The sequence below is a fragment of the Aquarana catesbeiana genome, linkage group LG03 (genome assembly GCF_042186555.1).
Source record: "Aquarana catesbeiana isolate 2022-GZ linkage group LG03, ASM4218655v1, whole genome shotgun sequence".
In the NCBI taxonomy this organism is placed as follows: Eukaryota; Metazoa; Chordata; class Amphibia; order Anura; family Ranidae; genus Aquarana; species Aquarana catesbeiana.
Genome location: NC_133326.1, coordinates 654,647,390 through 654,667,793, shown reverse-complemented (window position 1 = coordinate 654,667,793; position 20,404 = coordinate 654,647,390). Strand labels below are relative to the sequence as shown.

Sequence of the window (20,404 nt, the reverse complement as noted above, 5' to 3'; positions counted from 1 at the left end):
GCTCTTTAGTCCCCGACTTTCCCTCGGGCTGGAACCCTGCCCCTATGGGCTCACTAGAAGTGGTTTGGATGATGCTGGCCTTCAGGATTGGCGACATCTAGTGGTGGAGAAGAACCATGGGGTAAAGTTCCAAAAAAGAAGGTTAGTATTGCAGCAAAAGCCCAGCATTATGAGTCCCGTGCATTATATTGCTGCATACATCGCTACAGTAGGGATGAACTTGGGATCTATCTGAATGGGGAGTTAGAAGTTAGCTATAATTTCTGGGCCAGGAGGGTGCTGGTGGGAGATTCCCCACCCTGCAGCTGCTGGTATACAAAGGGGCGGGGCTAGGGTGACCACGTGTCCTGGATTGCTCAGGACAGTCCTGCATTTTTTAGGTCTGTTCCGGGTCCTGGGCACCTTCATTCCGTGACAATACAGTGTCCTGGAATGAACCTGACAGAACCACCCTGCAAAGTACCCAATCAGGGTGCAGTAAAAGCTGGTTCTTAAGGAGCGGGTCCGGGAAGCCAGGCCACAGTGTCCTTAACAACTGATGAGTCATCAGCTGTCAATGGGCTTCCCCACTGACTGCTGAATAATATAAAAGAATTGCCAGTAAAAAAAAAAAAAAAAAACGGCGTGAAGTTCCCCCCTAGTCCATGTCCTAATATTACGGTGGTTTGTGGCTTGGCGGCAGGTCACAGGAGACAGAGGATAAATATATATTTTAAAAAATCTTCCTATATAGTGTGGACCCCCCCAAAAAAAGAACACATTTAATATGAAGTTAAAATTTAATAATAAATATTTGACTTACATTTTCATTTTTTTAATCTTCAACTTTAATTATTTTTTTTTTTCATAAACATATTAAAAAATAATGTGAATATTTTATTTAATGTCACTTTAATATGAATAATGATTAGAAACACCCAGAGCGACACATGGATTTACTTCCGGAAGTGTTTCTCTCCAGCAGGATACAATGTAACTGAATGAGACTTCTGGCACCACGTGACACACACCGCACCGCTCTCTCGCAGGGAGACGTCACGTGATGAGAAGCCACCGGGGATGCTGGGAGTTGTAGTTTTTAGCGCCGCGACTTCCGGGAAGGAGGAAGAGTAAATAGCCCGAGCTGGAGGGGAGTCCGGGGGCGACAGCTGGATCCCCGGCGGTGGGGGATGGGGAACTGCCTGTCATCCCAGTCCGCTGATGACCTGTCCCTGCTCAATGATTCTGATGGGGCCAGCCTGCCCGGGGAGCCCCCCCCGCCCTACCAGGTGACCGACTGCATTGTGTGTATATCCTGTATACTGACACCTCCTACCTGTATATACACGCCTCTATATATACCTCTCCCCGTATACACACCTCTATATCCAACCTTTCCCGTATACACACCTCTATATCCAACCTTTCCCGTATACACACCTCTATACACACCGCTCCCCGTATACACACCTCTATACACACCGCTCCCCGTATACACACCTCTATATACACCGCTCCCCGTATACACGCCTCTATACACACCGCTCCCCGTATACACGCCTCTATATACACCGCTCCCCGTATACACGCCTCTATACACACCGCTCCCCGTATACACGCCTCTATACACACCGCTCCCCGTATACACGCCTCTATATACACCGCTCCCCGTATACACGCCTCTATATACACCGCTCCCCGTATACACGCCTCTATACACACCGCTCCCCGTATACACGCCTCTATACACACCGCTCCCCGTATACACGCCTCTATACACACCGCTCCCCGTATACACGCCTCTATATACACCGCTCCCCGTATACACGCCTCTATATACACCGCTTCCCGTATACACGCCTCTATATACACCGCTCCCCGTATACACGCCTCTATATACACCGCTCCCCGTATACACGCCTCTATATACACCGCTCCCCGTATACACGCCTCTATATACACCGCTCCCCGTATACACGCCTCTATATACACCGCTTTCCGTATACACGCCTCTATATACACCGCTCCCCGTATACACGCCTCTATATACACCGCTCCCCGTATACACGCCTCTATATACACCGCTCCCCGTATACACGCCTCTATATACACCGCTCCCCGTATACACACCTCAATGTATGTATGTATGTATGTGTGTGTGTGTGTATATATATATATATATATATATATATATATATATATATATATATATACCGCTCCCCGTATGCACACCTCTATATACACTGCTCCCCGTTAAAAAAAAAAAAAAAAGTCCTGCAAGTGGCATCTTTGGAGCGGTTTATACCGCTCCTCCACTACTCCTGCCCATTTGAAATGAATGCGCACCGCTGCCGAAGTGCTTGCAAAGCGTTTCGGCAGCGGCGCTTCAGGGGCACATTTAACCCCTTCCTCGGCTGCTAGCTGGGTTATAAGTGCCCTGCTAGCAGCCGAATAGCGCCGCTAAAATGACGGCAAAGCACCGCTAAAACTAGCAGCGTTTTACCGTCAACGCCTGCCCGCTCCAGTGTGAAAGCAACCTTAAGTGATACAGAAAATTTTTTACATTTAAACATTTATTAAACAAAACAAACCAATCAGTTCACTTGTATGTATAATTTAGATAAAAAAAACCTATATCTTAAATATTAAATACACAAAAACAGGTAATCAAAACTTTTGGATGAAAAAAAATGGGCTAACTTTACTACTTAGTTTTTTTTTTAATTTATTAGTGTATTTTTTCAAAAAATATTGCGTTTGAAAGACCGCTGCGCAAATACCGTGTGACATAAAATATTGCAACAACCGCTATTTTATTCCCTAGGGTCTCTGCTAAAAAAAATATATATATAATGTTTGGGGGTTCTTAGTGATTTTCTAGCAGAATATACAGGATTTTTACTTGTAAGCAACAAGTGTCAGAAAAGATTTAGTCTTTAAATGGTTAAACTGAGAGCTTCTACACACTGAGCTCAGTTCATTCATAAGTGGAAACATTGTATCTCTTCAGGTTCTTTTTATCAGATTTGGCTGCCCACAGGAGGAGAGAAGTCCCTTCACAGAAGAATACAGGCAACTTGTATTGACTTCTTTTAGGCCCCTTTCACACTGGGGCGGTGGGGGCGCCGGCGGTACAACAGCGCTTTTTAGCGCTGCTGTACCGTCGTTCTTGCAGCGGTATTCGGCTGCTAGCGGGGCGGTTTTAACCCCCGCTGGCGGCCGAAAAAGGGTTAAAATCCCTCGTACAGCGCGGCTATAGCCGCGGTATTGCCGCGGTATAGCCGCGCTGTCCCATTGATTTCAATGGGCAGGAGCGGTGAATACACCGCTCCAAAAAAGCGGTTTGCAGGACTTTTTTCACCGCCCTGCCTGCGCACCGCTTCAGTGTGAAAGCCCTCGGGCTTTCACACTGAACAAACAGTGGAGGCTGTTTAGGGGCGGTTTGCAGGCGGTATTTTTAGCGCAATACCGCCTGCAAACCGCCCCAGTGTGAAAGGGGTCTTACAGAAGTCATTTGCAAGTCTTTTATCAGCACAATCTGCTGATGCCGATTAAAGTGGGGTTCCACCCAAAAAAACAAATATACATAAAAAATCCTAAAAAACAAAACAAAAAAACATTTGGATATATATATATTTTTTTTTTTTTACTTACCTCTAAATGCCTGTTGCTAGGTGGTCCCTCGTAATCTGCCCCTTCCTTTGCCTGGGCTGGTGACATCACTTCCCCCTCGGCACAGGAAGGGCTCCGCTCTGCTCCCTCCCTCCTGTCAATCATCTGGGACCCATTACAGGTCCCAGGTGACTGAGTGGCCAATCACGGCGAGCGCCGCCGCTCGCGCATGCGCAGTGGGTGCCAGGCTGTGAAGCCACAGCCCGGCACCCACAGTTGCAATGCCGGCGCCGCTGAACGGAGGGGGAGACGAGCGGGGCTTTGATCCCCCGCTTCGCTGGACTCCAGGACAGGTAAGTGTCCAATTAAAAGTCAGCAGCTGCAGTATTTGTAGCTGCTGACTTTTAATTTTTTTTTTTTTTTTTTAATGCCCCCCCCCCGGGTGGAACTCCTCTTTAAGTAAAAAAACACCAAATATCGGCCGATATATCGGTTGACCTCTAATAATAATATAATAAAATATATTATAATGTGTGTGTGTGTGTGTGTGTGTTAACAATGACAGCCTCCATAATCTTTTTAGTACAGGACTATTGGAAAAATAAAAATGACACATATGATGTGATGGGGTTGATTTTACTAAAACCTGAGTGCAAAATCTGGTGCAGCTTTGCCAATTAGCTTCTAACTTTAGCTTGTTCAATTAACCACTTTCCGACCGCGTAATAGCCTCCTGCGTTCGTGCCCACTCCGGACACTGCTGATATCAGATTTAGGTAAAGGGACAATCAGCGGCTCTTTACCAACTGATTAGCTGTGTCCAATCACAGCTGATCACGGAGGTAAACAGATGCCAGTTGTCAGCACTCCTTTCCTCACGCTGACAGTGTGAGGAGGGGAGAAGAGAGCCGATAACCGGCTTCTGTAAAAGGGACATGTACAATGATGATCTAGGCACTGATTATCAGTGCAGTGCCAGTCTGTGCCCACCAGTGCTGCCAGTCGGTGCCTCCCCATCAGTGCCCATCAGTGCAGCATCATCTGCACACATCAGTGAAAGAGAAAAATTACCTGTTTGCAAAATTAACAAACTCTGAAAGATTTATCTATTTTTTCACATTTGGTGAATAAATACCACCTCTATTTGTGTGAAAAAAAAAAAAAAAAATGTTTGTGTACAGTGTTGCATGACCATACAATTGTCATTCAAAGCGCTGAAAGCTGAAAATTTGGCCTTGACAGGAAGGAGGTAAAAGTGCCCGGTAGGTAAGTGGTTAAGCTTTGACAATAAAACCTTGAAGCTGATTGGTTTCTAGAGAGAGCTGCACCAGATTTTGCATTCTCCAGTTTTGGTAAATCCACCCCAATGTGTCTGTAAAATTTAACATGGCGTTTTTTGATGCCCCCTGTAACATTAGGGCTCATTCATAGAAGAGCTGAGACCCGTCCTCTGTGCTGAGCTGCTTTTTGCTGCATCTGCATCCAACTCCGAGCTGCATGCAGGCGGCCCATTGAAGTGGATGCAGGCGCAGCAGCTGCACAGATACTGTCGCATGTCAAAATGTAACACGCGGGTGTACAGATCCGAATGCAGACTGTACATTTCCTCCTGCCAGAACCTGTTGATCCTTCCAGTTGATCCATTTTATATCGTTGCAGGCAATGTGAAGCAAGTTGTTCATATCAAAGTCTCAGCACCCCTTGCTATACCCTCTCAAAACCTCTCCTCTATATTTTACATTAGAGGCTGATAAGGCTGCTGAGTCACTGCTGGAAGTAGGAGCAGGAGGGAGGGGATCTGCTGGGTCGCAGTTTAGAGGGAGCGCAGGGGGAGCTGCAGAGTTAGGGCTCTATTTTTTTATAGAAAAAAAAAAAAAAAAAAAAGTTTATTGAGCATAAAAGTCAATACAGAATATCACATTCAAGATACAAGGTGCAACAGGCACCAACATAAATTAGTAGGATTTTTTGTTTCCAAAGAAAATTGTCTGACAAACCATACTAACAGCTAGGATATATCTAGACATTATTATTTGTAATAAGAGCATGAGTTCACATAATTCTTGCTAGTATGAGTGATGGGGATGCTTGCTAAGCAGTCCCACAGTTAGGACTCTTGCACACGGTTTTACGTTACGCCGTATGATCGTATAGAGTGAAATATGCCTGTTTTTGTGGCACCCGGGGGCCACGAGTTGCAGAATAATTTTGCTGCTTGAGATAGAAAACTTTAAAGAAAAGCTGAGTTTTTTTTATTTTTATTTCTTTTCTTTTTTTTTTTTTTTTTTTTTTGTACCTGTGATTCAGCATTACACTCTTGTGGCAGATTAGAGGTACTGCATGCTTTAGAGGAGTTTCCACCATCTTGTTCTGATTTCTTTGTCCTGCTTTATTTCAGGAACGGGAGCCGGTGCCTGTTTACCATCCCACACCCAGCCAGACCCGTCTAGCTACCCAGCTGACTGAGGAGGAACAAGTGTGGATTGCGCAGAGGATGGGCCTAATTCAGCATTTACCGAAAGGCAGATATGACTCTGGATCTGAGCCCTCGGAGAAGAGGCTGAAAGAGTTAGTGTTCAAAGGACAGGATTGCATGTTATCATTATCTCTTCATGAGAGTTATCCCTGTATAAGGAATCCCCAGTATTTGCATTGTTTTGGTTGCTTTAATACTGAAGCAATCTAGCTTGGTTTCTTTGTAATGTACAGGCTGGTTATATTGGTGCATGTCCTGATGATGGCTACCTCCTGGGAAAAAAAAAACATATTCATGCACGTTTCCCCATGTATTGTATCTTTAATAACAGCCAGTATACCTCCTATACAGTCATTATAGCAGTATAACTGTCAGTGCAGAAAAATGCTTGTTGACCTTCCAAAAATTCAGTGTGCTCCTAACTTGCTGTAGCGAACTGACAGTACTGCATTTAAAGCGATATGAAAGCCTTGTTTGTTATTTTTTTAAAAAAAACATGTTATACTTACCTGCTCTGTGTAGTGGTTTTGCACAGAGCAGTCCGGATCCTCCTCTTCTCGGGTCCCCTGCCGGCGCTCCTGGCTCATCCCTCCTGCCGGGTCCCCTTAACAGCAAGCAGCTTCCTCTGGGGGCACCCAAGCAGGTGCGCTTCTGTCCATTCACACACGGAGCTGCGGCTCAGCCCCACCCCTTCCATCTCCTGTTTGGCTCGCTGGTTGTGATTGACAGCAGCGGGAGCCAATGGCTCCCGCTGCTGCCAAAGGCCAGTCGGTAGTGCGGGTCCCCGAAGAGGCAAGGCTCTCATGGACATCGCTGGATTGAGAGGGGGCTTGGGTAAGTATAAAGCTTCATGCACACTGGATGTTAAAATAACGTTCTAAAAACGCCAGTAGCTTTGTAGTGAGTCTTTCAAAGTTTTTTTTTTTTTTTATCGTTTTTGCAAGAGCGTTTTTTAGCTGGGTTTTTTTTTTTTTTATTTCAATGCATCGAAAACGTTAAACGCTGGTGAGCCACGTTTTTGAGTGTTGCGTTCATCAGCATTTATGCATTTTTTGTGGTCATAAAAACAGCTCCTGAATGCGATTCTAGGGCGTTCAGACAACAGCCCATAAACTCCACTGTTGATAAACATCCAAGTGTGCATGGACTCATAGGATAACATAGAAAAGGTCCAAACTCCCAAAAACGGTCGTTTATGAGCTTCAGTGTTCATGGAGCCTTAGGGGGGGCTGCTGCAAACAGAAGTTTTTTTATTTTTTTTTTTACCTTCATGCATTCTAAAAACCTTGTGCCTTTACAACCACTTTAAGTCTTGGGCAGTGTTTTCAGCCCTGCTTGAGTTTTCCGTCCTGAGCTACACACCCTGCCCTCCTCACCTACATAACGAGGGGCGGGGGGGGGGGGTGTTCTGTAGCCTGGATGATTTCTGTGCAGCAAAGACAGCACTCTTGGCTCACTACAGGAAATTAGGAGCTCACTGGATTTCTGGCAGGATAAGCATTTTTTTTCTGTACTTTCAGTGATTTTAAAAATATGAAGAAATGTTCATGAATTGCAGAGATCTACTGCAACAGATTTTGCCCACACATACACTTTATCTTGTGCACTTGTAAATCTACTCCAAACTGTATGAACCCCTAGGGCCATGTTACACTAGAGATACGTTTGCTTGTGGCAGTTCGCTTAACAGGATCTCTAACAAGTAGTGGTGCACCGAAATGAAAATTCTGGACCGAAACTGAAAATTGAGGATGCACTTAACCGCAACAGACAGTTTTCGAAGCAAAAATATATTCTTTATTTATAATTGTGTTATGTTCGATTTTTTTGTTTAATTAAGATCATGAATTTAAAGGAGTTGTAAACCCTCAAAGTTTTTCACCTTAATGTATTCTATGCATTAAGGGTCCCCCAGAGCCCCCCTTTTTACTTACCTGAACCTGATTGTTCCAGTGACAGGGACAAGTACAGCAGCTCCAGCCGCTGCCTCGGGTTCAAATTGGATAGACTGATAGCAGCTGATTGACTGCTGTCAATCAAATCCAGTGACATGGGAGTCGGGGGAGCAGGGCTGAGTCCTGCTGTCTGTGTCAATAGACCCAGCAGCAGGACTTGGGAGCACGCCCGCACGAGTGCCTCCATAGAATGCGGCTCTCCGTAGGGGCACTCGATGCGGGGAGGAGCTAGGAGCGCTGCTGGGGAACCCCAGAAGAGGAGGATCAAGGCCATTCTGTGCAAAACCCTTACACAGAGGAGGTAAGTATGACAAAAAAAACCCTTACAACCCCTTTAAATGATTATGAATTTGTTTTCGGCCATTCTCGTCACCTTTTCGAACGATAATTTTCGGTGGCCATTATCGGCACCTTTTTTTTTTTTTTCTATCTGCAAAATGCTGCTTGCCCTATTTTTGGTCGATAACTGTCAGCGGCCGATATATCGGTGCATCCCTACTAACAAGAGCAATCACATGCTTTTATGGCATCACTCCCTTGCTGAAACTTGCAGGATCTCGGCTGACAGCAATGATGGATTGAAACTTTGGTGGTATGGCCAATGAGGCCATAGTAATAGGCTCCTTTAGTAGTCTTTCTACTCCTTCTTTTTTTTTTTTCTTTTCTTTTTTTTAGCAATCCCATCACTGGCGAGCTGCCTCCGGCAACAGGATTGCTGGAGTGACATGGGTCTTTGGGTTATCTAATAGCATTATTCAAACTAATCTGCTTTTAATAGCATGAGCTCTGCTAGCTGCTTACACCAAGGAAAGGAAAAAATGCTACCAGTCTTAAAAGGTAACTCCACAGTTGTGGAGAGAAAAAATAGCAAATAAAGAAAAAACAATCTAGTGTATACAATTGCGACACAGGTCATGTTGTTGTTGAATGTTATGAAAATTCCTTTCTTTTTCATACATCATGGGACACAGAGTCAGGCTAATATTCATTACCTGCTGGGTTATACTCCATCATTAGGTGAATGGACACTGGTAGACCAAAGGTCTTCAGACAGGAAGTGATCCCCTATATACCTCCTCCCATACGGGAAGTACTTTCATTTTTTTACCAATGTCAAGTCAAACGGCCGGATAGGCCAAACCAGGAGGATGATCTGCCTGAAAGTAAGACAGATATTCCCGCTGTGTTTTGCTGTTGATGCTTTTAAGGATTTAATACAGCAGGTCTGTACATATGTGCAGACTTTTATGTCTTAAGAACTGGTCAGCCAAGCTTCCTTAGATATCCAAAAGATTTCCAGAGGAAAGAATTCTCTACTTCCTGTGAAGAAAAGCGCCAAACGTCCCTTGTTTAAAAACCCAGGGACTGCTTCCTCAAATGTCTCGGTGTCAGGACGGTTCCGCCGCCAACAGGGCGCTAGGGCCAGGGGCAAGCTGCAAGGCCAGGGCCAGAAAAAGCCCTGGGTCCAAACTTCTTCTAAACCCAGCACCAAGCCCTCCTTTTGAGGGGACACCCCTGCTCCATCGAGTGGGGGGAAGTTTGCGGCACTTTGCGGACATTTGGAAAACAACAATTCAGGATGAGTGGGTCACCTCAATTATACCTTGCGGTTACAAGCTGGAGTTACGGGGAGTGCCCCCTCAGAGGTTTCTAAGAACCAGCGTTCTCTCGGATCCTCCAAAAAGAAACTTATTGCTTCAGGCACTACATCATCTAGTGCATCAGGAAGTGATTTTAGAGGTTCCGGTATCCGAAAGGGGCACAGGGTTTTACGCAAACCTTTTTACGGTTCAGAAACCAAACGGGGACACAAGGCCCATTTTTGACCTAAGGTCCCTGAAAAAGTATCTATTGATACAATCCTTTTGGATGGAGTCTGTCCGCTCAGTAGTAACCTCACTCGAGAAGGGAGACTTTTTAGCATCCATCGATATAAAGGACGCGTACTTGCACGTGCCTATCTTTCGGCCTCATCGGAGGTTCCTACGTTTTGCAGTAGAGGAACGTAATTTTCAACTTGTGGCTCTACCTGCCAGGCTTGCTACAGCTCCTCGGGTGTTTACAAAGGTCCTAGCACCAGTACTGTGTCTTTTAAGGGCCCAAGGGATCCTGGTGCTCGGGTATCTGGACGACCTCCTGCTCAGAGATCATTTAGTACAGGCTCTAGAACAGAGCATAATATACACAGTGAGGTATTTGAAAAGCTTAGGCTGGGTCATAAATACCAAAAAGTCAGCCTTGAGACCAGCTCAAAGTCTAAAATATTTAGGTCTGATTCTAAACACGGTCCAGACAAGAGTATTCTTGCCACCCGTAAGGATCTGTGCCCTGAAGGATCAGTTGCATCAGATAAGGGGCACCAGACAACCCTCCATTCGGCTCTGTATGAGTCTTCTAGGGAGGATGGTATTTTCCTTCGAGGCAGTGCCCTATGCCCAGTTCCATTCCAGGCCTTTACAACAGGACATTTTGTTGGCTTGGAACAGTGGAAGAAAAGCTCTGGATTATCCAATGTGCTTATCTTCTTAGGCATGCTTAAGCCTAAACTGGTGGTTGCAGGATCAGAACCTGCGAAAGGGAAAATTTCTTTCTCTCCTGGTAACAGATGCCAGTCTCTCAGGCTGGGGAGCGACCTTAGACGGGCTCACAGCCCAGGGGAAATGGTCAGGGACAGAGCAGACCCTGCCCATCAACGTCCTAGAATTATGGGCAGTACATCTGGTCCTACGATCCTGGACGGTGGAGCTTCAGGACTGCCCCATCAGGGTTCAGTCTGACAATGCCACGGCAGTGGCATATATAAACCACCAAGGCGGTACCAGGAGTCTTTCAGCTCTGAAAGAGGTGAACTACATACTAGCCTGGGACATGTGCCAATAATATCGGCAGTCCATATCCCGGGAGTAGAAAACTGGAAGGCAGATTATCTCAGCCGCCAGCAGATCTTCCCGGGGGAATGGTCCCTACACCTAGAGGTGTTCCAGGAAATTTGCCAACGTTGGGGATGGTCAGAGGTCGACCTACTGGCATCCAGGTTCAACAACAAGCTATAGCAGTTTGTGTCTCGAACAAGAGATCCTCTGGCAATTGGAGCAGATGCTCTGTTAATTCTATGGAGCCAGTACTCCCTGGTTTATGCTTTCCCTCCGATCCCTCTCCCTCCACGTCTGTTGTACAGGATTCGGAGAGAGGGGATTCCAGTCATTCTGGTGGCACCAGCCCAGCCCAGAAGGCCCTGGTTCCTGGAGATTGTGAGACTGACAATAGACAGGCATGGACGCTTCCACGTTGCCCCGATCTACTGCCTCAAGGTCCTATATTCCACCCCAATTTACAGTCTCTAAATTTGATGGCATTGGCTATTGAAGCCAGGGTGTTAAAGGACCGTGGCATCTCGGGACCAGTGGTGTCTACCCTAGCGAATGCTAGAAAAACTATCACTAGGAAGCTTTATCATAAGGTCTGGAAGACTTATATTGCTTGGTCAGCCAGAAAATATCATCCTCGTAAATAATGTGATTGGGAAAATTCTCTCTTTTCTACAGTCAGCTGTGGAAATCAAATTGGTTTTGAGTACAATCGGAGGTCAGTTTCGACCCTATCAGTATTTTTCCAAATGACTTTAGCCTCCCATTCACTGAGCCAAACCTTTTATGCAAGGGGCAACTTGCTTGCTTCCCCCCATTAGGTCACCTATGTGTCCTTTGGACTTGAACTTGGTGCTGTCTGTGTTACAGAAACAACCATTTGAACCTATTAAGGAAATTGCATTAGACTTGCTGTCACGCAAGCTAGCCTTCCTGATGGCTATCGCCTTGGCTAGAAGGGTGTCGGAGTTGGCGGCCCTTTCATGCAGGGAACCGAACTTGATCCTTCACCATGACAGAGTTGTGTTATGACCTGTTCCCATCCTTTTTGCCAAAGGTGGTGTCGCCTTTCATTTAAATCAGGACGTTATTTTGCCTTCTTTTTCTCTCAGCCTCGTTCGGCGGAAGAGAGACGACTGCATTCTTTGGACGTTGTCCGGGCAGTCAAGATTTATTTGTCTAGATCTGCAGAGATCCAAGGATCAGACTCTTTTTTTTGTTTGTTTTTTTTTGTTTTGTTTTGTTTTACCAAAAGGACCCAAGAAGGGGCAGGCAGCTTCCATTGCCAATTGGGTCTGTCAATTGGTCATTCAGGCCTACGGTCTGAAACCTAAAGCTCCTCCCTTTAGGGTGAGAGCTTATTCTACCAGGGGTGTAGGAACCTCCTGGGCTTTTCGCTATCCGGTATCTGTGGCTCAGATTTGTAAGGCTGCTACCTGGTCATTCGGTGCATACGTTCACAAAATTTTATCAAGTGGAGGTACACGCAGTACACTGAGGCCGAGGATTCTGCTTTCGGCCGCAGTGTACTGCGGGCTGCCGTTTAAGTTCTGATAGCTATTGTTTGGCAGGGTATCTCCCTCCCCTCAAGGATATTGCTCTGGGACGTCCCAGCAGGTAATGAATATTAGCCTGACTTTGTGTGCCATGATGTACTAAAAAAAAAAAAAAAAAAAAAAAAAAAGGATTTTACAGGTAAGCATGACATGAAAATCCTCTTTTCCTTTTTAATCTGCAGCTCTATCGTTTTCTGAAAATGCAATGCAATATGGCTACATGGAGTTGTTCTGTACACAAAATGTGTACAGAACGTCCCCCAGAAACATAATTTCTACTTGCGTGATTGGCTCACTGACTCGATTGGTATCCCGGAGGAGCGGGAGGGGACAATCCCACCCCCCCCGCCGCTCTGACCGGGCCTCCCGTCCCACCGGGAGACCCGATCCTCAATCCACCACTTCTGGCGGCTAGAGAGCGACTGGCACTGGAACAGCTTTGTGCCAGTCTCCTGAATGTAAACACGGAAGCGACGTCACTTCCTGTTTACTCGGCTGCCATTGGCAGCGGATTAAAAAAATATACAGTATTTAGAATCACTGTTTTCGGCGATCTGAATACTTTGAAGTGCAAAGGAGGGATTGGAGGTCTTTTAGACCCCCGATCCCTCCATAAAGAGTACCTGTCACCACCTATTACTGTCACAAGGGATGTTTACATTTCTTGTGACAGCAATAAAAGTGATCAAAATATTTTTATTTAAAACACAATTTAATAATATAAAAATAAGTAAGGGGGAAAAAAAAAACAATTTTAAAGCGCCCCCGAAAACGAATAAAATGACACAACAAACCTTTACCTGAACTCTTTTTTTTTTTTTTTACTTCACCCAAAATTAGAAAAATAGCTTTAGATACACTAATAAAGGGGGAAAAATATGCAAATGGCGGTCAGATTAGTGCAGATCGGTACCATTTGTCAACCCAAAGTGGGGGGGGGGAGTTAAGTCTTGTATTTTAATGCCCATGCATGCAGGGTTTGTGTCTGTGTTGTTAGTAATACAGTGCATTCATCACTTTTTTTTTTTAATTTGTCTGTGCAGGTGCGTAATCTGTATGCTGGACTTTGTCACCGGGGATCCAATACGCTTCCTACCTTGTATGCACATTTACCATATGGAATGTATAGATGACTGGCTTATGCGCTCCTTCACATGTCCATCATGCATGGAGCCTGTGGATGCTGCACTGCTGTCCTCCTATGAGACAAACTGATTGGAAAGGGGGACACCCTGAATGTGCCAACACCATGGCTTCTGTCGATCAAGTAAAGTACTTTGGAAAAGGCTTGTTGAAACCTGCTGGCCAAAACCTGTATAAGAATGGTTTGCTGGTTAGAAATAGATGAAGTGCTGCTGCTAAAAAGTCATGTGAACTACCTTTCCAGAGTCACCGGATGGAAGAATATCAATCAAAAGATAAATACCCCTCCATCAGTGAAAACAGCTTGTTGAGAGGAGGAGGAGACTGTGTACTGCATTTTTCTCATCTCGTTCAGCTCCACATTGTGGTCTTCACCAGTCTAGACATTTTCATGCAAGCTTTGTTTGCTCTTCCTAATGAGAAGACTTTTTTTTTTTTTCATTCTTCAATAACAGGGGTCAAAATGTCTCTTTATTAAGATAGCAAATAGATCCCTGAGAATTTCTAGAGACTGAGGTGTGTGCATGGGAACGAGGGCAAACTGCTGGTCAGTCTGGAGAGATGCACACATTTTAGAAGGAATGAGGGTTTGGGTGAGAAAGTACCAGCTGCAATGGGTTGGGGTTCTCTTTTTCCTTAGACCGTAGAGAGACACCACCTGCAATGGGTTGGGATTCTCTTGTTCCTTAGACCGTAGAGAGACACCACCTGCAATGGGTTGGGGTTCTCTTGTTTGTTAGACAATAGATAGGCACCTCCTGCAATGGGTTGAGGTTTTCTTCTATTTTGGCAGTAGAGAGACACCAATTGCGATGGGTTGGGGTTACCTTCTAACTTGGACAGTAGAGGACACTGCCTGCGACAGGTTGGGGTTATCTCTTACCTTGGACAGTAGAGAGACACCGCCTGCGACGGGTTGGGGTTGTCTTCTACCCTGGACAGTGGAGGACACAGCTTGCAACGGGTTGGGGTTATCTTCTACCCTGGACAGTGGAGGACACAGCTTGGGATGGGTTGGGGTTATCATGTACCTAAGACAGTAGAGAGCAATGGCTCTTTAAAGCTGAGCGCAGAATATGATTTCTGAGATTTTAGTAATTCACACATAACTCCCCCCTTCTAATAAATTTCAGGACAGGACAGATAAACCATTAACACTGATTTGTAGCCACCTAACTCAAGTTATAAGTTTAGATTTCCATTTGTTGCAAAATATTTATATTACCTGTGAAGTCCAAAGATTTGAGTTTTCTCTAATTTTGCAGTTTTTCTACTGACCGCTCATGCCTGATAGCAAGAGAATGTCTTTGACCACTGCATGCAGAACCTCCTGTGAGTTCATAGAGTGCGGCCATCGACACACCTAATCTCCCATCCACAGCTTGATCACCCTGTAGCGCGTTTGTTGCTGAGTAGGCAGAACATTGTTTATTGAATGCCTTCTCCTGCCCGGTGCCTGGATTACCACTCTGCAGCCTCATGGTTTGGCAGGAGCCTATGCTTAAACACAAATGGAAGCCTGTAAAAAAATGTACCGTAAATCACCTGGGGGTGATATGTATAAAAAAAATATTACAGTCCATCTGCATTACATGAAGGTTCATAGATGCCTACAGCTCAGCTTTAAATTTTGTATTTATCAGTTATTAACCACCTTCTTCTATTCTGCCTCTGTTATGCTGCTGAATTATCAGTTATACCCAATCAAAACTATTTAAAAGGTTAGTTCACCTTTACCAAAAAACTTCCTATGCACATAAGGGGTGTCTATATAGATAAAAGCAAACTGCGCAGCTCTGACTAAAGTTGAATAATGCCCTTGCTACAGGTGTAGGCCATTTACTTAGAGCATGAAGCCTAACTAGAAGAGTCCTGGGATGTTGCTAAGAGAGGCCTAGCTCTTACTGTTCACCCGCTCCATCACAGGGGTGAGCCCTCAAAGGCTGAGCTCAGAACTACTGCATTAGGGGAGAGAAAGAGCCATGTGAGGGGGTTTGAATTGGAGAAAGAGCTCACTCCTGTAATGGTCAAGGTGAACAGTAATGGCAAGGCCTCTTAGCAATGTTCTGGGAATATTCCAATCAGGCTTCATCGGGTATGGCCTACACCTAAAGCAAGGGGATTAGTCCGCTTTGGTCAAAGCTGCACAGACACTCCACCTGTATAGGCATTTTTGATAAAGGTGTACTATGCCTTTTTAAAGCTTGTGTAGCAACAGGGCTGGAGAAAATCCGGGCATGTCTTTGTGCTAAAGGAATTACAACTGTTCCCAAAAGTTATTGAAGTCAGTGAAAGAATAGGTCTTCAGCTCTTTAATGTAAACCATTGTTGAAGAAAATACTAGTAGTGGCAGTGTTGCATGACACTGCATGTCCTTTCAAATCGATCAAAAGCATTTTGTGTGCGCAAGAAGTCCCTAAAGGTGGATGCAGTATGATCTCGGTATTACACAAGATACGCTATAATACCAAAAGTATTGGGACACCTGCCTTTACACACACATTAACTTTATTGGCATCCCAGTCTTAGTCCATAGGGTCCAATATTGAGTTGGCCCACAGTTTTGCAGCTATAAGAACTTCCACTCTTCAGGAATGCTGTCCACAAGGTTTAGAAGTGTGTCCATGGGAATGTATGACCATTCTTTCAGAAATGCATTTGTGCAGTCAGGCACTGATGTGGCCTGGCTCGCAGTCTCAGCTCTAACTCATCCCTAAGGTTTTCTATCGGGTTAAGGTGCAGGCCAGTCAAGTTCCTTCCTCCCAAACTCACTCATCCATGTCTTTATGGACCTTGCTTTGTGCACTGGTGTGCAGTCATGTTGTAACAGGAAGGGGCCGTCCCCCAAACTGTTCCCACTAAGTTGGAAGCATGAAATTGTCCAAAATGTCTTTGTATGCTGACGCCTTAAGAGTTCCCTTGAACTATGTTCCCTTAGAACAAAGGGGCCAAGCCCAACCCCTGAAAGACAACCCCACACCATAATCCCCCCCACCAAATGATTTTTACCAGTGCACAAAGCAAGGACCATAAAAACATGGATGAGCGAGTTTGGGGTGGAGGAACATGATGGGCCCGCAGAGAGTCCTGACCTCAACCTGATAGAACACCTTTGGGATGAATTAGAGCGGAGACTGCGAGCCAGGCCTTGTCCAACATCAGTATCTGACCTCACCAATGTGCTTCTGGAAGAATGGTCAAACACTCCTAAACCTTGTGGACAGCCTTCCCAGAAGAGTTGAAGCTGTTATAGCTGCAGAGGGTGGGCCAACTCAATATTGAACCCTATGGATGAAGACTGGGATGCCATTGAAGTTCATAAGCATGTAAAGGCAGGCATCACAATACTTTTGGTAATATCATGTATTTTAGACTTATCTGAAGTTCCATTCAGGCAACTTGCAGAGTATCTGCTTTGCATGGCTGTTGTTTAATGTGATTTTTCTTGACGCAGGGCCAGTCTAAAATTGTCCACTGGCCCTTTGATTAGACAGACTGACTCCTCAAAAGTATAAGACAATTCACAGTCTATGGTTCCTCCCATTTTTTCACACTAGGCAAATCATACGTTGCATGTATCACCCCCAACTTCAAGCCTGTTTGACTAGTGTGATCTGTCTGTACCATGCTTTGGGTATGGTTCATCATACTGTGCCCTGACCCACTTGAAGAGGTTAGCTCAGGCACAGTTCAGTTGTACTTGTTACAGTATGCATCTATGTGAGGCAGAGGTAATAAGGGAAGCGTGCATGGCCGTGCAAGCCAGCGGAGAAGGGAGGACAATTGTGATTAGGTACGGTACAAGGCAGCTATGCCTAGTGTTAGTAGGCCCTTAAACATTCAGCCAAAATAATATATTGTGTACAGGTGTAAGGAAACAAGGTACGTAGTGAATGTTATTTATAAAAGTAATTAATTGTCCTGTGTTCATCACAACCATGTGAAAACCAAGGTGATGCTGTGGTGTTCCCTGGGAGCCCTTGAACAAAAAAAAACTATCTTATGCAAATTTTAACCAGCTCCTTGGGGTGCTGTGCAAGGTTTGTAAATGCACTTCTGTGAACAATGGGTCACTTTAAATCCTCAGAATATTTTGGCATGAAGGGAAACCGGGGTGGGGGTGGGATCTGGGTCACATAAGTGTTGTTTGTTGTTTTGTATTATTTTTTTAATTGTTTGTGGTTTCATCTGAGTGTAGTTTCCCAACTCTGTACTCCACAATTAAGAGTCAACATTCAATTAATCTGACCATAGATGGATCGAATCTCGGCCGGTTCAACAGGGACATGATCCATCTATGGGCAGCCTGTCAGATTTTTTTTTTTTTTTTTTTTACATGCGATGACTGTTGGCATCTATGGCCCCAACAGTAGTCATTGTATTCTGCCGGCTGGGAAGGCTCCCTGCCAGCAGAACATAATATCACTGCGGGAGCGATTCTCCCATCAACACTGACTGTGTTGATGGGGGAATCAAGTGATCTTTCTTTCCTTCCACTCATGGTAGAAAGAAAGAAAGAAAGAAAATCGCATAATCTTTGGGCTGCTTAAGAGTCAATTTTTTTTTTCTGCTGTATTATGAGTATTACCAAAAAAAGGAGGAGAGCAGAGATAATGAGACAACCTGGTAATGGCTGCAGCAGGTGGGTGGAGTTGAGAACTCAAGTGCAGAAATCTCACCAATGGAATTCTGGACATGGTTAAAGCGGTAGCAAACTGCAGTTGAACAAAGAAAATCCCCTGCAAGGCAATGTCATAAGGTGCTAGTATGCATCATTATGAGAGACTTACCTTAAAACAAAGCCCTCCAGCGCCACGCTGGCATCTTCCCCCCCATCTTCCTTCTGGGTTCACATCTTCCGGCTGCATGAGTGGCCGGGGACATGATGACATCACTCCCACACATGTGCGTGGAAGCTGCTGTTTACGTGTGCCGGTAACGTCACTGCCTGCATGCAGCCTGAATATCTCCTAAACTGTTTGAAGTTTAGGAGATATTCACAGTACATACAGGTAAGCCTTACTATAGGCTTGCCTGTAGGTACAAGTGGTAAAACAGAGTTTACTACCACTTTAAGAAGCTAGTAGATGATTAAATACACCTGCATCAGCACAAATGGGAAATAGTGGTTTTGGGTAGGCTTAGATTTTACCTATAAACCCCTTTCACACTGAGGCGTTTTACAGGCATTTTTGCGCTAAAAATAGCGCCTGTAAACTGCCTCTTCTGCACCCCCAGTGTGAAAGCCTGAGTGCTTTCACACTGGGGCGGTGCGCTTGCAGGACAGGAAAAAAGTCTTTGGAGCGGTGTATACACTGCCCCTCCCTATTGTAATGAATGGGCACCACTGTCAAAGAGCTGCTTTTTGGGCCCTAATTGACCCTTTCCTCACCCGCTAGCGGCCGAATAGCACCACTATAACAGCGGTAAAGCGGCGCTAAAACTAGGGGCGCTATACCGCTAATGCCTGCCCCAGTGTGAAAGGGGTCATACAGTGTCCATGGAATACATGGAAGTTGACATGTGACATTTTCTGCTTTTGATTTAGTTGACTACAACACTCCTCCATGATCTTGGTACAGTTATCCATCCCAGGAACATCTTCCCTCACATTTTAGAATGATGACAAACCTTTGTGTTGGGTTGATGCAATTTCTTAGGGTATTAGTGTATTCGATTGAATATGACGGTTTTTTTTTTTTTTTTTTTTTTTTTAAAAAAAAAAAAGCATTGTCTTTTTATCATTGGAGTACACTGCCATGAACTAAGTCTGAATATATCAGATCTGATACAATTACTGCATTGTCATGCCATAAAATAAACCCACGCTTCTATGCATTTGTAGATTGTGTGAATTATTTTTTTCATCACTCTTATTCCATCTATGGGCACATGGACACTCCCCGGCCACTTTATTAGGTACACCTTGCTAGTTAGAGCCCTTGCACACTGGGGCGGTTTGCAGGCGCTATTGCGCTAATAATAGCGCCTGCAAACCGCCCCGAAAGTGCCGCTACTTTCATTCCAGTGTGCAAGCCCCGAGGGCTTGCACACTGGAGCGATGCGCTGGCAGGACGCTAAAAAAAGTCCTGCTAGCAGCATCTTCGGAGCGGTGAAGGAGCGGAGTGTATACCGCTCCTTTACCGCTCCTGCCCATTGAAATCAATGGGACGGCGCGGCTATACCGCCGCAAAGCGCCTCTGCAGAGGCACTTTGCGGTGGTATTTAACCCTTTCTCGGCCGCTAGCGGGGGGTAAAACCGCCCCGCTAGCGGCCGCATACCGACGGTAAAACGCCGCTAATAATAGCGGCGTTTTACCGCCGACGCCGCCCCAGTGTGCAAGGGCTCCCACTGGGTTGGACCCCCTTTTGCCTTCAGAACTGTTTTAATTCTTCGTGGCATAGATTCAACAAGGTGCTGGAAACATTCCTCAGAGATTTTGGTCCATATTGACATGATAGCATCACGCAGTTGCTGCAGATTTGTTGGCTACACATCAATGATGCGAATCTTTCGTTCCACCACATCCCAAATGTGCTGTATGGCAGTGGTCATCAACCCTGTCCTCAGGGCCCACTAACAGGCCAGGTTTTATGTATTACCTTGGGGAGATTCAGACTAGAATACTGCAATCACTGAGCAGCAAATGATATTACCGGTGATGTATTTTAGTTATCTTGCAAACCTGGCCTGTTAGTGGGCCCTGAAGATAGGGTTGATGACCACTGCTCTATTGGATTGAGATCTGGTGACTGTGGAGACCATTGGAGTACAGTGACCTCATTGTCATGTCCAAGAAACCAGTGGTGCGATGA

General features: G+C 45.2%; 1 protein-coding gene across 1 annotated transcript; it reads left to right on the top strand.

Moving 5' to 3' along the window:
- Window positions 1–1,020: 1,020 nt before the first annotated feature.
- On the top strand, window positions 1,021–19,432 carry LOC141133371 (RING finger protein 11-like). The gene is made up of 3 exons (XM_073622720.1): window positions 1,021–1,268; window positions 5,990–6,159; window positions 13,489–19,432. Exons 1-3 carry the CDS (start codon window positions 1,170–1,172, stop codon window positions 13,658–13,660), a joined length of 441 nt encoding a protein of 146 aa, XP_073478821.1. The 5' UTR covers window positions 1,021–1,169; the 3' UTR covers window positions 13,661–19,432.
- Window positions 19,433–20,404: the final 972 nt, after the last annotated feature.

What these genes read in the sequence shown, in the direction of transcription:
- LOC141133371 (XM_073622720.1), top strand. Translation starts at nt 1,170, where the DNA reads ATGGGGAACTGCCTGTCATCCCAGTCCGCTGATGACCTGTCCCTGCTC. An exon ending in AGCCCCCCCCGCCCTACCAG is followed by an intron (nt 1,269 to 5,989) that starts GTGACCGACTGC and finishes GCTTTATTTCAG; the next exon opens with GAACGGGAGCCGGTGCCTGT. An exon ending in TCGGAGAAGAGGCTGAAAGA is followed by an intron (nt 6,160 to 13,488) that starts GTTAGTGTTCAA and finishes TTGTCTGTGCAG; the next exon opens with GTGCGTAATCTGTATGCTGG.